The sequence below is a fragment of the Taudactylus pleione genome, unplaced genomic scaffold, assembly GCF_031769625.1.
Source record: "Taudactylus pleione unplaced genomic scaffold, aTauple2 ptg000478l, whole genome shotgun sequence".
NCBI lineage: Eukaryota > Metazoa > Chordata > Amphibia > Anura > Myobatrachidae > Taudactylus > Taudactylus pleione.
In genome coordinates, this window is record NW_028284880.1 from 236,767 (window position 1) to 259,980 (window position 23,214).

Consider the following 23,214-nt stretch of genomic DNA (forward strand, 5'->3'; position numbering starts at 1 on the left):
CACCTCACTGGGCTCATAATCTATTAGCCAGAAAGTTATTATAGCCCAGATACAGGCTAGAGGCTGTAACAACCATCTCTATATATAACTTCCTATAGGACTACTGCATTATATGCCGTCTGGCCAGCGGGTGGCGCGCAAATTACACGGCTGTATACAGAGTGATCGTTGCCCGTGTCATTACGGTAATTACACCACACTCCTCTTATCCATTATCCAAATGTTCACAAGTTGCATATTTTCTGCAATTATTATTATTAATGACAAAAATAATTACATTTAAATGTTGTAAATATTAAAAATAGTACAAATTGGTCCATTATTAAATATCAAGAAAATTATATATTTAATGCATTTGCTCATGTCTTTGTGTCCTTCCCGTTGCAGCGATATCTGTGTGACACTCATGGGATTTGTATGAACCCAACATATGAACATCAAATGCACATTGGAGAAACTATTATAAGCTCATACATACATACATACATACATACATACATACATAGAGTACATACATACTGTACATACACTTTCCCATCCTCAGCTAAAACATCTATGTTGTGTGTATTCTAGATAAATGACCGCTTTGTGGCTTGATTTGAAACAAAAGGCGAGTGACCAGCAGGTAAGGACGGCATTGTGGTTCCAGAGCCTGTTATGCAGGTGGGTCAGATTGCTAGATGTGCCATACATTCTAATGGGAAATGCCACTATGTTGGATGACTGAGCAATAACATTAACTGGTGAGTAGGGAGCACTCAAGCTGGCGCAGTCACAAATGCTGATTAGTTTTGTGGTTGCAACAAATTGTCCAGAACAACATCCAAAACTTCCTACCCTTGCTGTGTACAGGGGCAGTGGAGCACTAATAATCTGCACATTCTTGGGATTTTGCACAGTCCATAAAATTATAAAACAATATTGTTCCAGCTTCGTCAAGCAGAGGAACAGAAATATGGTTCTCTTTACTTTCTGGCACAGAAGCCGCTAATCAGTGACTCCCGGGGAGAGACAGGAAAAGAGCCAATACCAGATACATTATACCGAGCCTCGACGGCAGCCACTCACTCAGCGGGACCGTACAAACTCTGGACTGGAATATTCCAGCAAATTATTCTTAAAACACAATGGGTCTGATTCAGACCTGCTCACTAGCAAGCGGCCGCTCATTGCAGACGATGTTCGCTATTGTGCGCATGCGTGTAGTTCGCAGTGCGCGTGCGCAAACTAGTACGAGTGATCGGAATGTGCTCGCTCGCCCTGCAAAGGCAGCCCAGTGGAATGAGTGACAGGAGAGGCCGTTTGTGGGTGGTAACAGGGGCAGGACACTAATAACGGGGGAGTGGACTTGTGGACGCAGGCGTGCCAGAGTGTTTCAACGCCGTTTCAGAGGCGTGCATAATTAACAGGCAGAGTCATAGTACGAGTCACCTGGTTGAATAATACACTGAACTGCTCGCAGTGCTTGCGGTATGGTATAGTCAACCGCAAGCGCTGCGGTCAGATCCGATGGTTGTATATACATCCTGGAGATGACGTACGCTAGTGGGCGGCTAAAGACAGGCTGGTGGGCACCTGGAAACACAAAGGGTGGAATTCTATTGTTTTCATCCCCTATCGCGCCCGACTGAGCTATTCTATTCTTGCTCCTGTCGGGCGCGATCAGCTGCCAAGCGCTACATTTCAGCTCGCAGCCCCTGGGGGATGAGAGCTGAAATGTGCGAAAAGTGACATGTTTGGGCGCCCAAACATCACTTTTCGCGATCGCGCCCAGCACTTTGGTCGGGTTTAGCTGCTTTTTCGCGGCTAAACCTGACCTCTATGGGTGCGATCAGCGTGAAGAACGGCAGCAATTGAATGGCGGCCCGCGATCTCCTGTCACTTTAGACGGGAGATCCGGACCGCGTAATCAATTGAATTCCGCCCAAAGTGATCGCTTGCCAAGACATAGTGGGCGTGCTTATGCCTTGTCGTGCGAGCGGCTGCCTTGACGTCACTTCGATGAATTTACATACGCAGGGAGCGAGCGGCCGCATCTAGCGAGCGGGTCTGAATCAGGCCCAATGTTTGGTGAAATGCCATCAGTAAAGTATATATAGTAAATACAACATATTTTATTGCCAAACACATTAAGGCCCTCATTCAGAGCCGTACGCTCTGAGCAGAGCGCACACTCTGAATGAGGGCCGGGCTCCATTTTCATGGAGCGTCCTCCTGGACGCTCGTATAGCTGTGGGTCACCACCCGCAGGCTATACGAGCGTGCATTGTGATGGTCGCGATGGTCGAGACCATCGCGACCATCGAATTTGCGAGCCGAAGCCTGCGGTTGAGGTTTTCAACCGCAAGCTCCGGAGTGATTTTGGCTCTATCAGAGCCAAAATCACTCCCACTGACATCACTAGTGATGTCAGTGGGCCGGCTTCTGACGGGAGGCGTTCCCGTGGGAACGCCCCCGGCACGCCCACCAAAGGGGGCGTGCTGTCAATCAACATTGACAGCACGCCCCCTTTGATCGGACACAACGAGCGAAGGACTTTCCTTCGCTCGTCGCGTCTGGCGCATGCGCACGACGGAGCTCCCTCCGTCGTGCGCATGCTCAGTCCATAACATCGACCCACTTGCGAGCGGACAGCCGCTCGCGAGTGGGTCTGAATCAGGCCCTAAGTTCCTCTTGTTAAAAATGAATTTAACATAAAACGTAAACAGTATTTTCTATGGAAATTAGTTAGGTCCTACTTAAATTAGTTCCTGTTGACCTTGGGATTGTAAGAAAGCAGGGGATCATCAGCTAGCCAATATATATATATATATAACCTGGTAAGGCAGGGTGCACTGTGGGAGTGTAAGAACACTGACGGGTGGTCCTTAGCCTGCTTAGTGGATGCGCCAGCAGTGAGCGGCTATTATGCACGTGAGCAGGGTTTGTGTGTACATGAGCAGATTTATGTCATCTTGTCACCAAATGCACAGCAGAGGGAGATTCTCGGGTTCCTCAGACGTTTGGGGAGGAGCGTGGGGCTCTCTGATCTTCAAGACATCAGCAAAGCAAAAGCCGCCTCTCATTAGAACCTTCTTTAATACCTTCTGCTGTTTTGAAACCAATAATAGCATTGCCAGAAAAATATTAAGCAAAAAAGGTTTTCTTAATTAGAAACATATTAAAAATGGCAATCTGAACTAATAAAAGTTATATAAATGATTGATTTTCTAAGAACTTTAATTAGTAATATTAACAGGCGCACTACAGAGCCCTTGTGACAAGATTATCTATCGTTAGGGTTAGAACTGCTGGGTATTGTATCATTTACCTTACATCACACAGTTGGCCGCTCAGCTGAACCAACAATGGGCCTGATTCAGACCCACTCGCAAGCGGCTGTCCGCTCGCAAGTGGGTCGATGTTCTGGACTGAGCATGCGCACGACGGAGGGAGCTCCGTCGTGCGCATGCGCCAGACGCGACGAGCGAAGGAAAGTCCTTCGCTCGTTGTGTCTGATCAAAGGGGGCGTGCTGTCGATGTTGATTGTCAGCACGCCCCCTTTGGTAGGCGTGCCAGGGGCGTGCCTCCCTGACGGGGGCGTTCCCACGGGAACGCCTCCCGTCAGAAGCCGGCCCACTGACATCACTAGTGATGTCAGTGGGAGTGATTTTGGCTCTGATAGAGCCAAAATCACTCCGGAGCTTGCGTTTGAAAACCTCAACCGCAGGCTCCGGCTCGCAGTTTCAATGGTCGCGATGGTCAAGACCATCGCGGCCATCAAACTGCACGCTCGTATAGCCTGTGGGTGGTCACCCACAGCTATACGAGCGTCCAGGAGGACGCTCCATTTTCATGGAGGCCGGCCCTCATTCAGAGTGTGCGCTCTGCTCAGAGCGTACGGCTCTGAATGAGGGCCAATGCCCCTTAGGAGAGAAACAACAGCCATTAAAACCCTTGTGGATTCTCTAGTCCAGGGTTTCCCAAACTCCGTCCTCAAGGTTTCCCAACAGTCCAGGTTTTATGGATATCCATATTTGTGCACAGATGGGATAATCAAGCTGACTGAGGTGCTTATTAAGTCACATATGCTTAAACATGGATATAGGGTCCCTTGAGGGTCGCGTTTGGGAACCCCTGCTTCAGTCCAGTGTCGCGGAGCACTTACAGGGGCGTTGGTGGTCCAGGACCAAATCAAATTATTTATGGCCAATGTGATAAGCAAAGCCAGTGCTGGCAGCTGCCAATGATAAAATATGTATACAGAGGCACCACCACCATGTAACTGAACCGAAGGATGACAAATGAGCACAATTTACTTAATTTAAGAATGTTTGCAGAATTTCACAATAACAAACTCTTGGCTTAGAGGTGTGCCATGAAAAATATGCTGATACTCCAAGGAGCTGTGATTCAAGAAAGTTTGGGAACCACTGCTCTAGTCTATATACTGCCTCTAGTGGCAGCTATGGTGAAATGCCTGTTCTAATTCTTTGTACAATACTCCTTTTCCATTGCCGCTAAAACCTGGGTGATAGCCGTGTCAACCCGGGTCGTGGCTCAGTGGAAAAGGCTCCTATGAAAAAAATCCAGGCTCGACCGACCCAGCATTCCTTCCCAGGCCTCGAGCAGGGTTTTATGCGGGTAAGACCCGGTTAAGGCTCAGTTTAAACAGGTATCCAGGGGCGTATCTATAATGGGTGCAGGGTGTGCGGGGAACACGGGCCCCTGGGTCCAGAGGGGCCCCGCACCGCACACCCTGCTCCCATAGAATTACTTTCCTCTCCGGAGTCCCATGTCGGCGTGGGGGTCTGGCACTGTAAAAATGACTGGAAAATGGCCGCCGCGGCCATTTTCACGTTGTTTGCGCATGCGCAGTACAGGAAAAATGGCCGCCGCGGCCATTTTCCCGGTGACCAGCGCATCCTCTATAGACTCTGGGTGCACTCTGGTGCCCAGAGTCTATAACTCCGGCGCTGGCCGCACACAGCTCAGTACGCTGCTGAACAGAGAGGAGGTGGCCCGTGTCGGAGACTGCACACGGGCCCCCTCCTCTCTACAAATGCCCCTGCGGGTATCCCAGGTCATCCTACCCGGGTTCACTTCAAAGCATAGGTAGAGCTGCATTTCCAGGCGCTTGGAGATGATGTAAACTCCAAGCACCGGCAAAGGTAAGCTCCGGCAATATCACGGGTCCAGCCTGCAATGTAAATGGGGTACAAGCCACTATGACACAGCTTGAAACCCGTGTTCAGTGTCCCAGACTGGACCTGGGATTTTGATGGAAAAGAGGTACTTTGTGGGTAATGTATGACTTTTCCAAACTGTGTGACTGTGCAGGAAGTGTCAGGTTATATTATCTACTCTCTCATCATTATTTAGAGGGAGATAAATCAAATCTTCTAAAGAGTGGAGAAGTTGCCCCTAGCAACCAAACAGCCTCTAGTTATCATTTATCGTTAAGCACATTTTATAAAATGATAAGTATAAGATGATTGGTTGCTGTGGGCAACTTCTCCACTCTTTAGAATTTTATTCATTGCCCCCTTAGAGATGTAAAACTCATAGTTAGATATAACTACAGATGTGTCCACATAAATCTATCCTCCATGCGCTACAAGTCGCGCCACACAACGCGGGAGCTCCGTGCAACTTTTTACCATCAAATGCGTCTTATTCATACAGTGGTGCGAATAGCTAGCACATGGAGCTTCTGCTGATTAAAATGATATATATGCATGTGAAATGCTACGTTACAGGGTCAGCGGCTGTAACACTGTAACGTAGCATTTCACATGCAGATACAACGGCAGCAGCACTGAGAACATAGGCATATCATTTTAATCAGCAGAAGCTGCTTGTGCTATCTGTTCACTTCACTGTGTGAATAATGCTATTATGAAGGTAAAAAGTTGCCCAAAAAAGACGCTCAGCGTTACCGAGTCACGCCACGGCATGGTGTCAGTAGAAGGGCTGTTTAACCCGCAAGGAGGCTATCATTATTATATTCTCTATTGTTATATTTATGATCATCTGCTATATGACAATTATACCCTAACCTATGTGGGAATGAAATCATTATGATTCTCTGTTAATCAATTGAAGATTACATATAATTTTTACTAAATCCTGTTTTATAGGTGTCCATTTCATTTTATTTTATTAATATGAAGTTTATTCCTTGAATTTTTTATCTATCCCAGTGATAAATATGAGCTTACAACCTAATTGATTTTAATTATCTCGTGTTACTATTTACCATTACTGATCAGTATAAATAGAGCATGTCCTTTAGACACAAGTTACCTCTGATGAAACGGCCTTTCCTATTGGCCGAGAAACGCGTCAGTTGTTTCCTCTGAATCCTGGACTTAGGACCTGATTCAGAGCCGGTCGCTATTTGCGCTCGCTCGTCCAGAAAATAGGGGTGGCTATTCAAATGAACCGTTCGCTGTTTGCGGTCTGTTCACGCCTCTAGGTCTGAATGAGCGAACAAAACATGCGGTCGTTTTTTGGGAAACTACGCCCCCTGTCCGCTCGCATCCTACGTCATGTCCGCTATTTATTAGATTAATCGAGTACATCGACCAGGGTATGAGCTGCTCGCTATTCTTGTGGTTGGTTTTTGCTACCACAATTTTGCGAGCAGTTCTGGCTATAAAATAACCCAGTGACGTGGTCAATGACGCTGCTGTTTTAAATATGCACACCCATAAAACGCCCGTTTTGACCTTTAAGCATGCCTGCGTTCTGATCTCCACTCCCCATTTTCAAGCACCTTCCCCTGTTACCACCCACATACGCCTAATCCTGTCACTCAAATTATCAGGCATTCGCTATTTTGCGAGCACATGAATTTCGGCCGCACTGACTGGTTCGCGCATGCGTATAACGATCCGTGCGCATGCGCAGTTGGGCAAACATCGCTCGGAGCGAACGAGCTGCCGCTTACGAGTGGCTCTGAATCAGGCCCTTAGATAGCAGCTGATTGGCTGCACGCTTCCTTCCAGCTGGCTCTGCTTCCATCGCTCCAGTGAGCTCAGAGACGGACACGCTGCCGCATTTCAGCCGGCCGGGACATACACATTGCAGTTGTCACGTGGACCTTCGCTTTTGGCTCCCTTTTGCCGCTTAGACCCTTAGCGGCCAACACACAGTGGACACGCCGTTGCACATCAGCTATACATTGGAGGTGTTACCTGGACCTCCGTCCCTGGCTTCCCCCCCTCTTGCTGCTTGGGCTTACAGTGGTCAATGGGCAGTGGTCTATTCTCCCTGGATGGCTGACTGTTTACATAATTTCAGCTTTGAGAAGCAGCAGACGCCACCTAGTCACTTTGCCGGGACGCCGGCTATCAGTTCAAAGGTGGTAAGATTCTACTGTCATTTGACACCTATATAAGGCTCACACTGCCGTTATTGTCCTGAGCTAATACCCTTTTCCAGCTGGAATGACAATATGCATGCAAGCCTCTTGTCTACTAACAGATTGATTCGCTAACGATTTTTCAGCTCAAATGTGGAATGCATGAGATGCTTTGCCAGGGCCGTAGCTAGGGTAGTGCGGCCGGTGCCATCGCACAGAGCACCACAGGTCAGGGGGCGCTGTATGGGCCTGTCAAATTTCTGTTTATTATCATTCTTGTTTGTAACTTACTCTTATTTCATCCCCAGGATCTCCTGGCCTCCCCTATCTCTTCCCTGGCCCTTCCTCATGAAGCCATGGCCCTTTCTTGGGTGCATTATGTCCCTTTGAAAAATAAGGGGGGCGCCAATGCTATTTCTGGCACAGGGCACCAAAAAGTCTAGTTACGGCTCTGTGCTTTGCAACTAATTTTATGCTTATAATAGCTGTTTGGTGCATGCTGCCTTTTGCTACAGTATATGTTGATTCCCTCTTTGGAGGATTTCAGGTGGTTCATTTAATCTGGGATTCATGAATTTATACTGATATTTATGCTTATAATTGCTACTTTTTTTATTATATTATGCTATGTTATTGTCATTTACCTCTGTCCAGCGCTCTCCATTATTTTCGTTTTTTTAGATGTTTGAGGACACATCTGTACAAGGAAGAGCTATAGCGGCAATTCTCGATGTTGTGAACTGGACAGATCAATACAAAAAATATGTTTCTTTCCAGTCCCCAGATGACCTGAAGATGTATTACAGTGAGCGGAGCTATTGAGGGTTATGTAGTAAAAATATTTTAAGAGGAAATAAATCTGACATTGCAGAATTACTGCAGAAAACGTGATTTATATACAATAGTAGTAAACGGCAGCAATTGTAGAACCGTCACATAAAAACCCAGTTCATAGAATATGGGGATCACAGAATGGGCATCCTCCTTTTTTTTTTTTGTTTGTTTGTTTTGTACATTATTGGGGAGACGTATAATTGTGCGGTAACAGAAATAGGAGATGGCTATCTAAGATGATATGAAGTACACAATGTATGTATCAAGACCACAGTATCCTTCTAGCGATTAGATTTGGATATACAATGAAAAGTAATAGGCGCTACCTACATAATATTGGGCCTAGGCCTGTTCCGTCTCCGACATGTGCAGGGGGAGCCGCAGGCTCAGCGATGGGACAGACCACCCAGACATGAGGACGGAGAACATGGGGTATGTATAATGAAGTGGGCAGGGCAGCTCGGTACCGGTCTGTTCATTAGTAGATACTATTGATATAAAGACAAAAGAAGTTGCCCATGGCAACCAGTCAGCTTTGAGGTAGCATTTATCAAGTACATTCTATAAAATAATAGGTAGAAGCTGATTGGTTGCCACAGGTAACTTTTCCACTGCTTCATACATCTACCCCTCTGTCCCTGTGAGGTCACCATCAACTTGACCCGGGCGCTGAGCAATCTTCTCTAAGTGGCGTTCTGCCCCGGTAACCACATATCCTAGGGCTTCTGAGGCAGGTGGTGTTGATGATCATGTCCAGTTGATGGGGTATATATCTTTTTTCCAAGATCTTCTTTAGTAAATCTGTTCTAGGCCGACTTCATCTTCCTATGCCTCCAAGTGGCGCGCACTGCGGCAAAATGGATTACTAGCGGCCTGGGGATCTTCATTCTAAAATGCCAACTGATTCAGAAACTGAAATAGACTTTTGGATGGCAGTATACATGTTATCCGTAACATGAGTTGCCCTAGCAGGCACCTGGTGCCCAGCTGAGCCCATCCTCCCCATGGACAGACCATGGCACCCCCAACTGAAAGCATTCTTGGTTTGACTTCAAACAGGGCTATGTTAACAGTTCTGCCTCCATTTATTTCATACACAAAAGCTTGCTAAGCCTAATATACACAGACACATTGACATGTGAGTGATCTAAACCTACCTTTACTATTAGCCCCTTTGAATCCACCAACCAGATCTTCTTGATGGCCTCTTCCCTGGAGGTGCCTTCCTTTTCCATAGCCATGATTATGAGGTGCGCTATTCCCAAGGCAGCCTAAGGGACAAGAAGACGACATCTCAGGAATGTATGATAGGGATTAATATCCTGTAATACAAGTATGACATTAATAGCAGCCATTCCTAGGTGCACCACACTGGGGAGTTTACATCAATTGTATACAGTCATTTACTTCTGGAATTGCGGTTATACAAAAGTGGGTGTGTCGTCCATAGCTACCAATCAGATCCTACCTAACATTTATCTTGTACATTCTATAAAATGATAGCTACAATCTCATTGGTTGCTATGGGCAACATCAGCTTTGTAAAACTACACTTTAGTAAATTTACCCCTTAAGAGAAATCCAAAACAAAAGTCACTTCCTGAACCCGATCGGGGACCAGTGCCAGAGTCCTTTCCCCACTAACAACTTATGAATCTTACCCAGCTCTCCAGAACCTGCAGCGCTACCAAGACGGTGACTCCTGCCATCACTCAGGTGGTGACTAAGATAAGGGATTCCATTCCCTAACAGCCTTACACCTAAAACATAAGGCCATGGAAATGTTCACAGGGTCAGACCACTCACATAATGAAAAGAAAAAAAAAATGTTGAGAGTGGATCTTATTGGATGTTGTCAAGTGACCATTGGCTCCTTAACAAATACCTGACAAACTCTCAGCACTCGTTAAGTTCAGATGTCCAGTTACTGCACAGGGCTGGCTGGAGCAGGATGGGTATGAAATACCAGCGGCTCGAACAGTCAGAATCCCGACGGCGGCTGTAAGTATTATATCCCTACTCCTCTCCCCCCCTAACCCTCTCTTAGTGGTACCTAACCCTAACCTTCCTGGGGTTGCCATATCCATAACCCCCCCTTCTCGCACCCTAAACCTAACCTCCCTCTGATGTTGCCTAACCCTAACACCCCCTGCCCGCAACCTGACCTTAACCCACCATGGAGAATGCCTAACCCTGTCCCCGCTGCCGGGGGCGGCTAAACCTAACCCTATCCCCTCCCCCACACGGCTAAGTCTTACCTGGGTCTCCGGCGTCTTACGATCGGGATGCCGGCTGTCGGCATTTTACCGAGCGGTGGGATATCGACGGCCAGCATCCCATCCGCCAGCAATATAACTACATCCCGGCTGAGCAACCTACAGCCAATCACAGCGTTAGAATGTTCGCAAGGCTCTGATTCCGTATTGTATACAAAGATACTTCCTGCATGAAATATCTGCTGTGTGTCCAATATTTAGTATTTTAGGGATCATTATTTTTATTTGCTGCTGGCATTTATTTCCTCTCTTTCCCTCATTGCACCATGTTAGTACTGCCAAGAAGGATAGTCCCTGCTGTTGTGATTTAAGACAGGAATAATAACACCTGCTTTCCATCATACACAATCATTGAAATAGTTTGAAGACAGTGCAGTTATCTGGAGAGGACAAATCTCCCCAATCCAGATCTGTTCCTCATATCGCACGTGATAGCTTGTCATCCGCATTTAGGCTTATCTCAGTGACCCCAGAACTGTAAATGCCAGTGGCTCTTACATGCTGGAGAACCAATTACTCCATACAAATTACATTCTAAAACTGCACAAAGTAATGGCAGCAGCAGTTTCCAAGAGGTTCCGCAGCAGCTGTAGGGCTTGTGATCATTTTCCATATACAATGGATCACACAGATTCTTTAGATATAAAAGGAAAATTCACAAATGGTGACACTGACAAGGTAACACAGCCTAGAGATTGGCAGGGAGCTTGCCATGTGTGTGGCAGTTATGGAGAGAACACAGCCTAGAGACTGGCATTGAGCTTGCCATGTGTGTGGCAGTTATGGAGGTAACACAGCCTAGAGCAGTGATTCCCAACCTCGGTCCTCAAGGCACACTAACAGTCCTGGTTTTAGTGATATCCATGGTTGAGCACAGATGGTTAAATCAAAATAACTGAGGTACTAATTAAATCACCTGTGCTTAAATACAGTTATCCTTAAAACCTGGACTGTTAGTGTGCCTTGAGGACAGTGGTTGGGAACCCCTGGCCTAGAGACTGGCAGGGAGCTTGCCATGTGTGTGGCAGTTATGGAGAGAACACAGCCTAGAGACTGGCAGGGAGATTGCCATGTGTGTGGCACTTATGGAGATAACACAGCCTAGAGACTGGCAGGGAGCTTGCCATGTGTGTGGCAGTTATGGAGAGAACACAGCCTAGAGACTGGCAGGGAGTTTGCCATGTGTGCGGCAGTTATAGAGGCAACACAGCCTAGATATTGGCAGGGAGCTTGCCATGTGTGTGGCAGTTATGGAGGTAACACAGCCTAGATATTGGCAGGGAGCTTTGCCATGTGTGCGGCAGTTATGGAGGTAACACAGCCTAGATATTGGCAGGGAGCTTTGCCATGTGTGTGGCAGTTATAGTGGTAACACAGTCTAGAGATTGGCAGGGAGCTTGCCATGTGTGCGGCAGTTATGGAGATAACACAGCCTAGAGATTGACAGGGAGCTTGCCATGTGTGTGGCAGTTATGGAGGCAACACAGCCTAGATATTGGCAGGGAGCTTGCCATGTGTGTGGCAGTTATGGAGGCAACACAGCCTAGATATTGACAGGGAGATTGCCATGTGTGTGGCAGTTATGGAGAGAACACAGCCTAGAGATTGGCAGGGAGATTGCCATATGTGTGGCAGTTATGTAGGTAACACAGCCTAGATATTGGCAGGGAGATTGCCATGTGTGTGGCAGTTATAGTGGTAACACAGTCTAGAGATTGGCAGGGAGATTGCCATGTGTGTGGCAGTTATGGAGGTGACACAGCCTAGAGATAGGCAGGGAGCTTGCCATGTGTGTGGCAGTTATGGAGAGAACACAGCCTAGAGATAGGCAGGGAGATTGCCATGTGTGTGGCACTTATGGAGATAACACAGCCTAGAGATAGGCAGGGAGCTTGCCATGTGTGTGGCAGTTATGGAGAGAACACAGCCTAGAGATTGGCAGGGAGATTGCCATATGTGTGGCAGTTATGTAGGTAACACAGCCTAGATATTGGCAGGGAGATTGCCATGTGTGTGGCAGTTATAGTGGTAACACAGTCTAGAGATTGGCAGGGAGATTGCCATGTGTGTGGCAGTTATGGAGGTGACACAGCCTAGAGATAGGCAGGGAGCTTGCCATGTGTGTGGCAGTTATGGAGAGAACACAGCCTAGAGATAGGCAGGGAGATTGCCATGTGTGTGGCACTTATGGAGATAACACAGCCTAGAGATAGGCAGGGAGATTGCCATGTGTGTGGCAGTTATGGAGAGAACACAGCCTAGAGACTGGCAGGGAGTTTGCCATGTGTGCGGCAGTTATAGAGGCAACACAGCCTAGATATTGGCAGGGAGCTTGCCATGTGTGTGGCAGTTATGGAGGTAACACAGCCTAGATATTGGCAGGGAGCTTTGCCATGTGTGTGGCAGTTATAGTGGTAACACAGCCTAGAGATTGGCAGGGAGCTTGCCATGTGTGCGGAAGTTATGGAGATAACACAGCCTAGAGATTGACAGGGAGCTTGCCATGTGTGTGGCAGTTATGGAGGCAACACAGCCTAGATATTGGCAGGGAGCTTGCCATGTGTGTGGCAGTTATGGAGGCAACACAGCCTAGATATTGGCAGGGAGCTTGCCATGTGTGCGGCAGTTATGGAGAGAACACAGCCTAGAGATTGGCAGGGAGATTGCCATATGTGTGGCAGTTATGTAGGTAACACAGTCTAGAGATTGGCAGGGAGATTGCCATGTGTGTGGCAGTTATAGTGGTAACACAGTCTAGAGATTGGCAGGGAGATTGCCATGTGTGTGGCAGTTATAGTGGTAACACAGCCTAGAGATGGGCAGGGAGCTTGCCATGTGTGTGGCAGTTATAGTGGTAACACAGCCTAGAGACTGGCAGGGAGTTTGCCATGTGTGCGGCAGTTATAGTGGTAACACAGCCTAGAGACTGGCAGGGAGTTTGCCATGTGTGCGGCAGTTATAGTGGTAACACAGCCTAGAGACTGGCAGGGAGTTTGCCATGTGTGCGGCAGTTATAGTGGTAACACAGCCTAGAGACTGGCAGGGAGTTTGCCATGTGTGCGGCAGTTATGGAGATGACATCAGGAAAATATCCGTCAGATGGACATAAAATGCTCCGGTCGGGTTCCTGTGTGACTTGTGCACTAGGGCTGGATATGTGGATTAGTTGTGAAGGAGAAAACGTGGCACAGATTCAGCCTGTCGTCCTTACATATAAATCAGTGTGAAAACAGAGGACCATTTAAGATACATGTACAATATGAGGCTGAGCGGTATCAAGACTATTCAATCTAGCTCATTTTCCTGACAACTATACAAATATTTCCCATATACTGTACAGTAATGTTCCCTGTAATATTATTGCATCTCTTGTAGACCTAAAATATGCTTAGTTACATTAAAACACAGCCTGGCCTGATACAAAGGTGAGCACAATGTCAATGTCGCATAGAGAGGCGCCGGGCTCGATAGGTGTCGCCGCTGAATACTCCATTTGCCAAGCGCCCACTGAGATTTTGTTACCAGCAGGTGCCTGGCTTCTTCCATACAGCGGTCGTTCACTCCTGGGCTCCGCCTTCCGGCTCCCGCAGTGGTTGAGGGGGCACTACTCCAACAAAGGTAGTAGGGGCACTACTAATGGGGGCATTACTACTGGAGGCAATGGGGGCACTGCATAAGGGGCACCACTACTGGGGACACTTCATAAGGTGCACCACTACTGTGGGCTCTGCATAATAGGCACCACTAGGGGCACTGCAAAATGGGGCACTACTGCTGTGGGCATTATGTATAAGGGGCACTATTGTGTGTTATAACATGAATAAGGGACACTACTATGTGGTGTAATGTGAATCAGGGGCACTAATTTTAATTGGGGACATTATTGTGACCACGCCCCTTTCTTTTGAGACCACGCCCCTTTTTTTGCACGCACGCTGTCCCTTTATTGAAAAGAAAAAAGGGAGGGAGGGCACAAATGTATATATTTATAGTCTGCAGGGGGCACCAAGGATAGGGGGGGCTCTGAGTTCCACCACGCCTCTAGGACCACTTTATGCACTGGAGGGACCATTATTATTAGACTATATATTAATAGTGCCTATGAAAGAAGGCCTTATGTTCATATGCACACTACTTTTGGGGCATTTGCAGTAACTGGTGCAAAGGAAGAATTGTGCTGTTGCCTATAGCACCCACATTTGCTAGGCAATTTTTCTACTGCAGTTTTTTCGCTACTGTCCCTAAATGTGTTTTGCTAATGGCTTTGGACTCCAATGTGGCTCTGAGTAAGACACACTGGTGGCGGCTTAGTGGGAGAACGTGGTTATGACATCATTGTGTGGGGCATGACATCAATACGAGTGTGGCCATATCCCAGAGCGCAGGATGTATAGCAAAGAGCTGACAGGTGTGAATAGATACAAATCACTATCATTGTGCGCTCTTACACCAATATCACATGTAAGAAACAATTCATGTTAGTCCCCGTAAGGTCTTCAGCCAGACAACTCTGTACTTGTATCTCAGACATAAGGTAACTCTATAAATACTCTTACCATATGCTTTCCCTTTCTATAAAGCAAGACATGGCAGATCGGAGTGACCTACTCTCTGACTTTAAGAAACTTTAAAAAGGAATATTAAAATTAAATATTATTCAAGTTTCAGAAATCTCCTAATATGAGCAGAATGTTACTGTCTGACTCACTGATAAATGTTTTGGTGCAGGGAGAAGATATTTTTACATTCAGACCCCTCGGTGCTCGTTAATGGCTGTAAAGGAATGTTGGGAAAAAGGATGATTGATTGATCTGATCTGTTGTTATGTGTTTACTCAGAGTTCATTCCTTAAAAAAATAAATGTAAAAGTATTACAGATACTAAGCTAAATGAAAGAGAAAATGTGCTCTGTGGTACATGAAATTCCCTAATAGACATAGAGGTTTTATAAAAACATGGAAACTTAATGATACATATCGTAAACCAAACAAAAACATAGCGGGGAAAGGGGCAACCTGGGTGATTATAAGGGACACCCACTGGATAAATGTAAGTTATTCAACGCGATTTGAATAGCGCTGGGAAGGAGCTCCCGGAGCTATTCAATTCAGTGCGCTGTTATGTCGGAGAATGCCTGTTCTCGCGTCTTAAAAAGGTTGGGTGTATATATAAAGCACCTGAGTGAGGACAGGTTGGGTGTATATATAAAGCACCAGAGTGAGGACAGGTTGGGTGTATATATAAAGCACCTGAGTGAGGACAGGTTGGGTGTATATATAAAGCACCTGAGTGAGGCCAGGTTGGGTGTATATATAAAGCACCTGAGTGAGGCCAGGTTGGGTGTATATATAAAGCACCTGAGTGAGGCCAGGTTGGGTGTATATATAAAGCACCTGAGTGAGGACAGGTTGGGTGTATATATAAAGCACCTGAGTGAGGACAGGTTGGGTGTATATATAAAGCACCTGAGTGAGGCCAGGTTGGGTGTATATATAAAGCACCTGAGTTAGGAAAGGTTGGGTGTATATATAAAGCACCTGAGTGAGGCCAGGTTGGGTGTATATATAAAGCACCTGAGTGAGGACAGGTTGGGTGTATATATAAAGCACCAGAGTGAGGACAGGTTGGGTGTATATATAAAGCACCTGAGTGAGGACAGGTTGGGTGTATATATAAAGCACCTGAGAGAGGACAGGTTGGGTGTATATATAAAGCACCTGAGTGAGGACAGGTTGGGTGTATATATAAAGCACCAGAGTGAGGACAGGTTGGGTGTATATATAAAGCACCTGAGTTAGGAAAGGTTGGGTGTATATATATATAAAGCACCTGAGTTAGGAAAGGTTGGGTGTATATATAAAGCACCTGAGTGAGGACAGGTTGGGTGTATATATAAAGCACCAGAGTGAGGACAGGTTGGGTGTATATATAAAGCACCAGAGTTAGGAAAGGTTGGGTGTATATATAAAGCACCAGAGTGAGGACAGGTTGGGTGTATATATAAAGCACCTGAGTGAGGACGGGTTGGGTGTATATATAAAGCACCTGAGTTAGGAAAGGTTGGGTGTATATATAAAGCACCTGAGTGAGGCCAGGTTGGGTGTATATATAAAGCACCTGAGTGAGGACGGGTTGGGTGTATATATAAAGCACCTGAGTTAGGAAAGGTTGGGTGTATATATAAAGCACCAGAGTGAGGACAGGTTGGGTGTATATATAAAGCACCAGAGTGAGGACAGGTTGGGTGTATATATAAAGCACCTGAGAGAGGACAGGTTGGGTGTATATATAAAGCACCTGAGTGAGGCCAGATTGGGTGTATATATAAAGCACCTGAGTGAGGCCAGGTTGGGTGTATATATAAAGCACCTGAGTGAGGCCAGGTTGGGTGTATATATAAAGCACCTGAGTGAGGCCAGGTTGGGTGTATATATAAAGCACCTGAGTTAGGAAAGGTTGGGTGTATATATAAAGCACCTGAGTTAGGAAAGGTTGGGTGTATATATAAAGCACCTGAGTTAGGACAGGTTGGGTGTATATATAAAGCACCTGAGTGAGGCCAGGTTGGGTGTATATATAAAGCACCTGAGTGAGGCCAGGTTGGGTGTATATATAAAGCACCTGAGTGAGGACGGGTTGGGTGTATATATATATAAAGCACCTGAGTGAGGACAGGTTGGGTGTATATATAAAGCACCTGAGTGAGGACAGGTTGGGTGTATATATAAAGCACCTGAGTGAGGACGGGTTGGGTGTATATATATATAAAGCACCTGAGTGAGGACAGGTTGGGTGTATATATAAAGCACCAGAGTGAGGACAGGTTGGGTGTATATATAAAGCACCTGAGTGAGGCCAGGTTGGGTGTATATATAAAGCACCTGAGTGAGGACAGGTTGGGTGTATATATAAAGCACCTGAGTGAGGACAGGTTGGGTGTATAAAGCACCAGAGTGAGGACAGGTTGGGTGTATATATATATAAAGCACCTGAGTGAGGACAGGTTGGGTGTATATATAAAGCACCTGAGTGAGGACAGGTTGGGTGTATATATAAAGCACCTGAGTGAGGACAGGTTGGGTGTATATATAAAGCACCTGAGTGAGGACGGGTTGGGTGTATAAAGCACCTGAGTGAGGACAGGTTGGGTGTATATATAAAGCACCTGAGTGAGGACAGGTTGGGTGTATATATAAAGCACCTGAGTGAGGACAGGTTGGGTGTATATATAAAGCACCTGAGTGAGGACGGGTTGGGTGTATAAAGCACCTGAGTGAGGACAGGTTGGGTGTATATATAAAGCACCTGAGTGAGGACAGGTTGGGTGTATATATAAAGCACCTGAGAGAGGACAGGTTGGGTGTATATATAAAGCACCTGAGAGAGGACAGGTTGGGTGTATATATAAAGCACCAGAGTGAGGACAGGTTGGGTGTATATATAAAGCACCTGAGTTAGGAAAGGTTGGGTGTATATATAAAGCACCTGAGTGAGGCCAGGTTGGGTGTATATATAAAGCACCAGAGTGAGGACAGGTTGGGTGTATATATATATAAAGCACCTGAGTGAGGACAGGTTGGGTGTATATATAAAGCACCTGAGTGAGGACAAGTTGGGTGTATATATAAAGCACCTGAGTGAGGACAGGTTGGGTGTATATATAAAGCACCTGAGTGAGGACGGGTTGGGTGTATAAAGCACCTGAGTGAGGACAGGTTGGGTGTATATATAAAGCACCTGAGTGAGGACGGGTTGGGTGTATATATAAAGCACCAGAGTGAGGACAGGTTGGGTGTATATATAAAGCACCTGAGTGAGGACAGGTTGGGTGTATATATAAAGCACCTGAGTGAGGACAGGTTGGGTGTATATATAAAGCACCTGAGTGAGGACAGATTGGGTGTATATATAAAGCACCTGAGTGAGGACAGGTTGGGTGTATATATAAAGCACCTAAGTGAGGACAGGTTGGGTGTATATATAAAGCACCTGAGTGAGGACGGGTTGGGTGTATAAAGCACCTAAGTGAGGCCAGGTTGGGTGTATATATAAAGCACCTGAGTGAGGCCAGGTTGGGTGTATATATAAAGCACCTGAGTGTGGACAGGTTGGGTGTATAAAGCACCAGAGTGAGGACAGGTTGGGTGTATATATATATATATATAAAGCACCTGAGTGAGGACAGGTTGGGTGTATATATAAAGCACCTGAGTGAGGACAGGTTGGGTGTATATATAAAGCACCTCAGTGAGGACAGGTTGGGTGTATATATAAAGCACCTGAGTGAGGACGGGTTGGGTGTATAAAGCACCTGAGTGAGGACAGGTTGGGTGTATATATAAAGCACCTGAGTGAGGACGGGTTGGGTGTATATATAAAGCACCAGAGTGAGGACAGGTTGGGTGTATATATAAAGCACCTGAGTGAGGACAGGTTGGGTGTATATATAAAGCACCTGAGTGAGGACAGATTGGGTGTATATATAAAGCACCTGAGTGAGGACAGGTTGGGTGTATATATAAAGCACCTAAGTGAGGACAGGTTGGGTGTATATATAAAGCACCTGAGTGAGGACGGGTTGGGTGTATAAAGCACCTGAGTGAGGACAGGTTGGGTGTATATATAAAGCACCTGAGTTAGGAAAGGTTGGGTGTATATATAAAGCACCTGAGTGAGGACAGGTTGGGTGTATAAAGCACCTGAGTGAGGACAGGTTGGGTGTATATATAAAGCACCAGAGTGAGGACAGGTTGGGTGTATATATAAAGCACCTGAGTTAGGACAGGTTGGGTGTATATATAAAGCACCTGAGAGAGGACAGGTTGGGTGTATATATAAAGCACCTGAGTGAGGACAGGTTGGGTGTATATATAAAGCACCTGAGTGAGGACAGGTTGGGTGTATATATAAAGCACCTAAGTGAGGACAGGTTGGGTGTATATATAAAGCACCTGAGTGAGGACGGGTTGGGTGTATAAAGCACCTAAGTGAGGACAGATTGGGTGTATATATAAAGCACCTGAGTGAGGACAGGTTGGGTGTATATATAAAGCACCTGAGTGAGGACGGTTTGGGTGTATAAAGCACCTAAGTGAGGACAGATTGGGTGTATATATAAAGCACCTGAGTGAGGACAGGTTGGGTGTATATATAAAGCACCTCAGTGAGGACAGGTTGGGTGTATATATAAAGCACCTGAGTGAGGACAGGTTGGGTTTATATATAAAGCACCTCAGTGAGGACAGGTTGGGTGTATATATAAAGCACCTAAGTGAGGACAGATTGGGTGTATATATAAAGTACCTGAGTGAGGACAGGTTGGGTGTATATAATATGAGATATGGTAAGAACTTACCCTTGTTATCTCTATTTCTACGAAGTCCATAGGGTTCCACAGGATACCTTGGGTATAGGTGATGACGTCAGTCTTCAGGCACCACAGAGTTAAAGTTTTCAGCCTCCCAGGATGCATCTGGGTCCCTCTCCTATACCCTGCCCCCGGGCCAAGGCATCTCAGTTACGTCACAAGCCATAGGCCGGTGGAGGAGAAGAAAGAGAGAGAAGAAAAAATCTGGACACTCACAAGAATCACATTCTCACCATAGGGAGGCGGAAAAACCGGTGACCAGAATAAAGCCCATCTGCAGTACAGGTGCGACAGGGCGGGAGTCCTGTTGAACCCTATGGACTTCGTAGAAATAGAGATAACAAGGGTAAGTTCTTACCATATCTCATATTTTCTACTTCAGGGTCCATAGGGTATCCACAGGATACCTTGAGGATGTCCCAAAGCAGTATCCTTTAAGGGTGGGGACGCTCCTGTGCTGAGAGGAGAATCCGCCGCCCGAAGGAAGCATCCTGAGAGGCAAAGGTGTCAAAGCGTAATACCTCACAAAGGTATGGACAGAAGACAACGTAGCAGCCTTGCAGATCTGAACTGCAGAGGCACCACGTCTAGCTGCCCACGAAGGACCCACAGACCTAGTGGAATGAGCCCTCACCAAGGAGGGAACTGGAAGACCTTCATGAAGATAAGCTTCTGAAATTGCCATACGAATCCAGCCTGCCAAAGTCTACTTTGAAGCAGGTCAACCCTTTTTACGGAAGTCATAGAGGACAAACAAGGCGTCCGACTTCCTAAAAGAAGAAGTGCAGTCAACAAATTCTCAATGCCCGCACAACATCCCAAGTGGCGTCACCCACTGAAAGTCCAGGTGAATTGAAAGCCGGCACAACAATTTCTTCATTGATGTGAACACTGGATACTACTATGGGAAGTAATCCCGGACGAGTGCGAAGCACTGTCCTATTCCTCTGAAAAATCAGCAAAGGGGGTCTACAAGAGAGAGCCCCTAAAGCCCGAAGGAATATGGTTTTAGCTGTAAGCCATTTGAAGTCCACTGAGCCCAGTGTTTCAAACGGCGGTCCCTGGAGAACTCTGAGGACCACAGCCAAATCCTAAGGCGCCACCGGTGGAACCAAAGGTGGCTGAATGCGAAGAACACCTTGCATAAAGGTGCGCACATCAGAGAGCGCAGCAATCCTATGATGAAACCAGACTGACAGGGCAGACACCTGCCCTTTCAGAGAAGCCAGGCGAAGCCCATGATCCAGTCCAGCCTGTAGGAAAGCCAACACCCTAGACAGACAGAACTCCCTAGGGGAATACCCTCTAGGTCTACACCACCGGAAGAAAGTATGCCACACACGATGGTAGATTCTTACCGAGGAAGGTTTACGAGCTCTTAGCATGGTTTGCAGCACAGAGCCAGAAAACCCTCTGGACTTTAGCATGACCGTTTGAACAGCCACGCCGGCAAAGACAGCCGAGTCAGGTCCGGGTGAAGACAAGGTCAAAATGGTAACCTCAGAGGAACGTCTACTGACACTCTGGGGGTCGGAAAACCAGTGCCGTCTGGGCCACTCGGGAGCTATCAACAGTAGCGTACCTCCTTCTTGTTTGAATTTTCGTATTACCCGCGGAAGAAGGGAAAACGGAGGGAAAAGGTAGGCAAACTGGAACGTCCACTGGACGGACAGAACATCCACCAGAGACGCCTTTTCGTCTCTTGTTCGAGACCCGTACACCGGCAACTTGTTGTTGTGTCGGGACGCCATGAGGTCTATCTTTGGAAGACCCCACTTGCCCACCAGAATCTGAAAGACATCCTGGTGCAAAGACCACTCTCCCGGATGCACGTCCTGCCTGCTGAGAAAATCCGCTTCCCAGTTGAGGACTCCCGGGATGAACACTGCCGATATTGCCGGGAGATTGTGCTCCGCCCAGACCAGAATGCAGGACACTTCTGCGAGTGCTGCCCGACTGCGGGTTCCTCCTTGTGTGTTTAAATAGGCCACTGTGGTGGCGTTGTCCGACTGGACCTGCACAGGGTGACCCTGGAGAACCGGTTGCGCCAGCTGGAGATCTCTGAACACCGCACGGAGTTCCAAGATGTTTAGTGGAAGCTCCGCTTCTGCCCGAGTCCACCTGCCCTGAAACAAGTGTGGACCCGTGACAGCTCCCCAGCCCCGGAGACTGGCGTCCATTGTTAACAGGACCCAGTTCGCCAGCCAGAACGGACGACCCTTGTTGAGGTGGGTCGTCTGCAACCACCAGGTTAGAGACAGGCGAACCTCCGGAGTGAGCACTATCATCTGGGACCTGAGACACTGATGCAATCCATTCCACCTAGACAGGATCAATAGCTGCAGAGGTCTGGAGTGAAATTGGGCACCATGTCGAATACCGACACCATTGAGCCCAATAACCTCATTGCCGAGTGAATCGACACTCGACGACACTGCAGACAACTGCGCTCCCTCAACTGCAGAGCCAGGATCTTTTCCTCCGTCACAAAGATCCGCTGCTGCCTGGAGTCCAAGAAGGCCCCGAGGTGCAGGATCCTCTGAGACGGGGTGAGTGTGGATTTCTGCCAGTTTATCAACCAGCCGTGACGTTGCAGTATCGCAATCGTCAGGGAAATTGGAACATGCACTATAACTCCGGCCTGGAGCATAGTGTGCAATACCTTCCGCAGTTCCGAAGCTTTGCTCCGGTCTAGCGGAAGGCTTGTGGTAAAAAAAACGGAATGGAGGCCTGTGCCGAAAGGAGAGGGCATACCCGTGAGAGACCACCTTCTGAACCCAAGTGTCCGTCGTAACTCTCGACCAGCACTGGGCGAACTGAAACAGGCGGCCCCCCCCTATGGGGTACCCCAAAGGGAAGCCCGGACCGTCAGGCCGTAGGTTTGTCATCTGACCTAGGGGCCGGACGTCTGGTACTCTAGGCCTGTTTCCTGGGCTTGGACGATTTCTTGGTCCCAGCCTGTCGTGGAAAGGACTGTGCTTTAGGCCTACCTTGGACCCTGTGAGGCCGAAAGGACGACATACCAGCACTTGAATGCATCGTAGCAGACGGGAGACATGCAGATTTTGCTGCTGCCAACGTAGCTACTATTTTGTCCAGATCTGGACCAAATAGGACCTCTCCATTGAAAGGCAGACCTTCTAAGCCCTTTTTTGGAATCAGTGTCCGCCTTCCAAGAACGCAACCATAAGGTGCGACAAGCAGCCACCGCTGCAGAGGAAATCCTAGAGGTGAGCATACAAATATCTAAGGCTGCTTCATTGATGTAAGTGGCCGAGTCTCGGAGAATGCCCACCAACTCGGCCTGTTCAGCCGAACAGTCAGAGTCCAAAGACGCCTCCAAACTATCCGCCCAGCGCTCCATAGCTCTGGCTACCCAACACACGGCCATA

At 47.2% G+C, this 23,214-nt stretch overlaps 1 protein-coding gene across 4 annotated transcripts in view; it reads right to left on the reverse strand.

The window, feature by feature from the left end:
* ME3 (malic enzyme 3) overlaps positions 1–23,214 on the reverse strand; it is a 249,943-nt gene that overhangs the window by 13,906 nt on the left and 212,823 nt on the right. For all 4 annotated transcript variants that reach the window (XM_088449041.1, XM_088449042.1, XM_088449040.1 and 1 more), the window contains exon 10: positions 9,337–9,450. In XM_088449041.1, the coding sequence (XP_088305167.1) occupies positions 9,337–9,450 (114 nt within the window). The remainder of the gene's footprint in view (positions 1–9,336; positions 9,451–23,214) is intronic.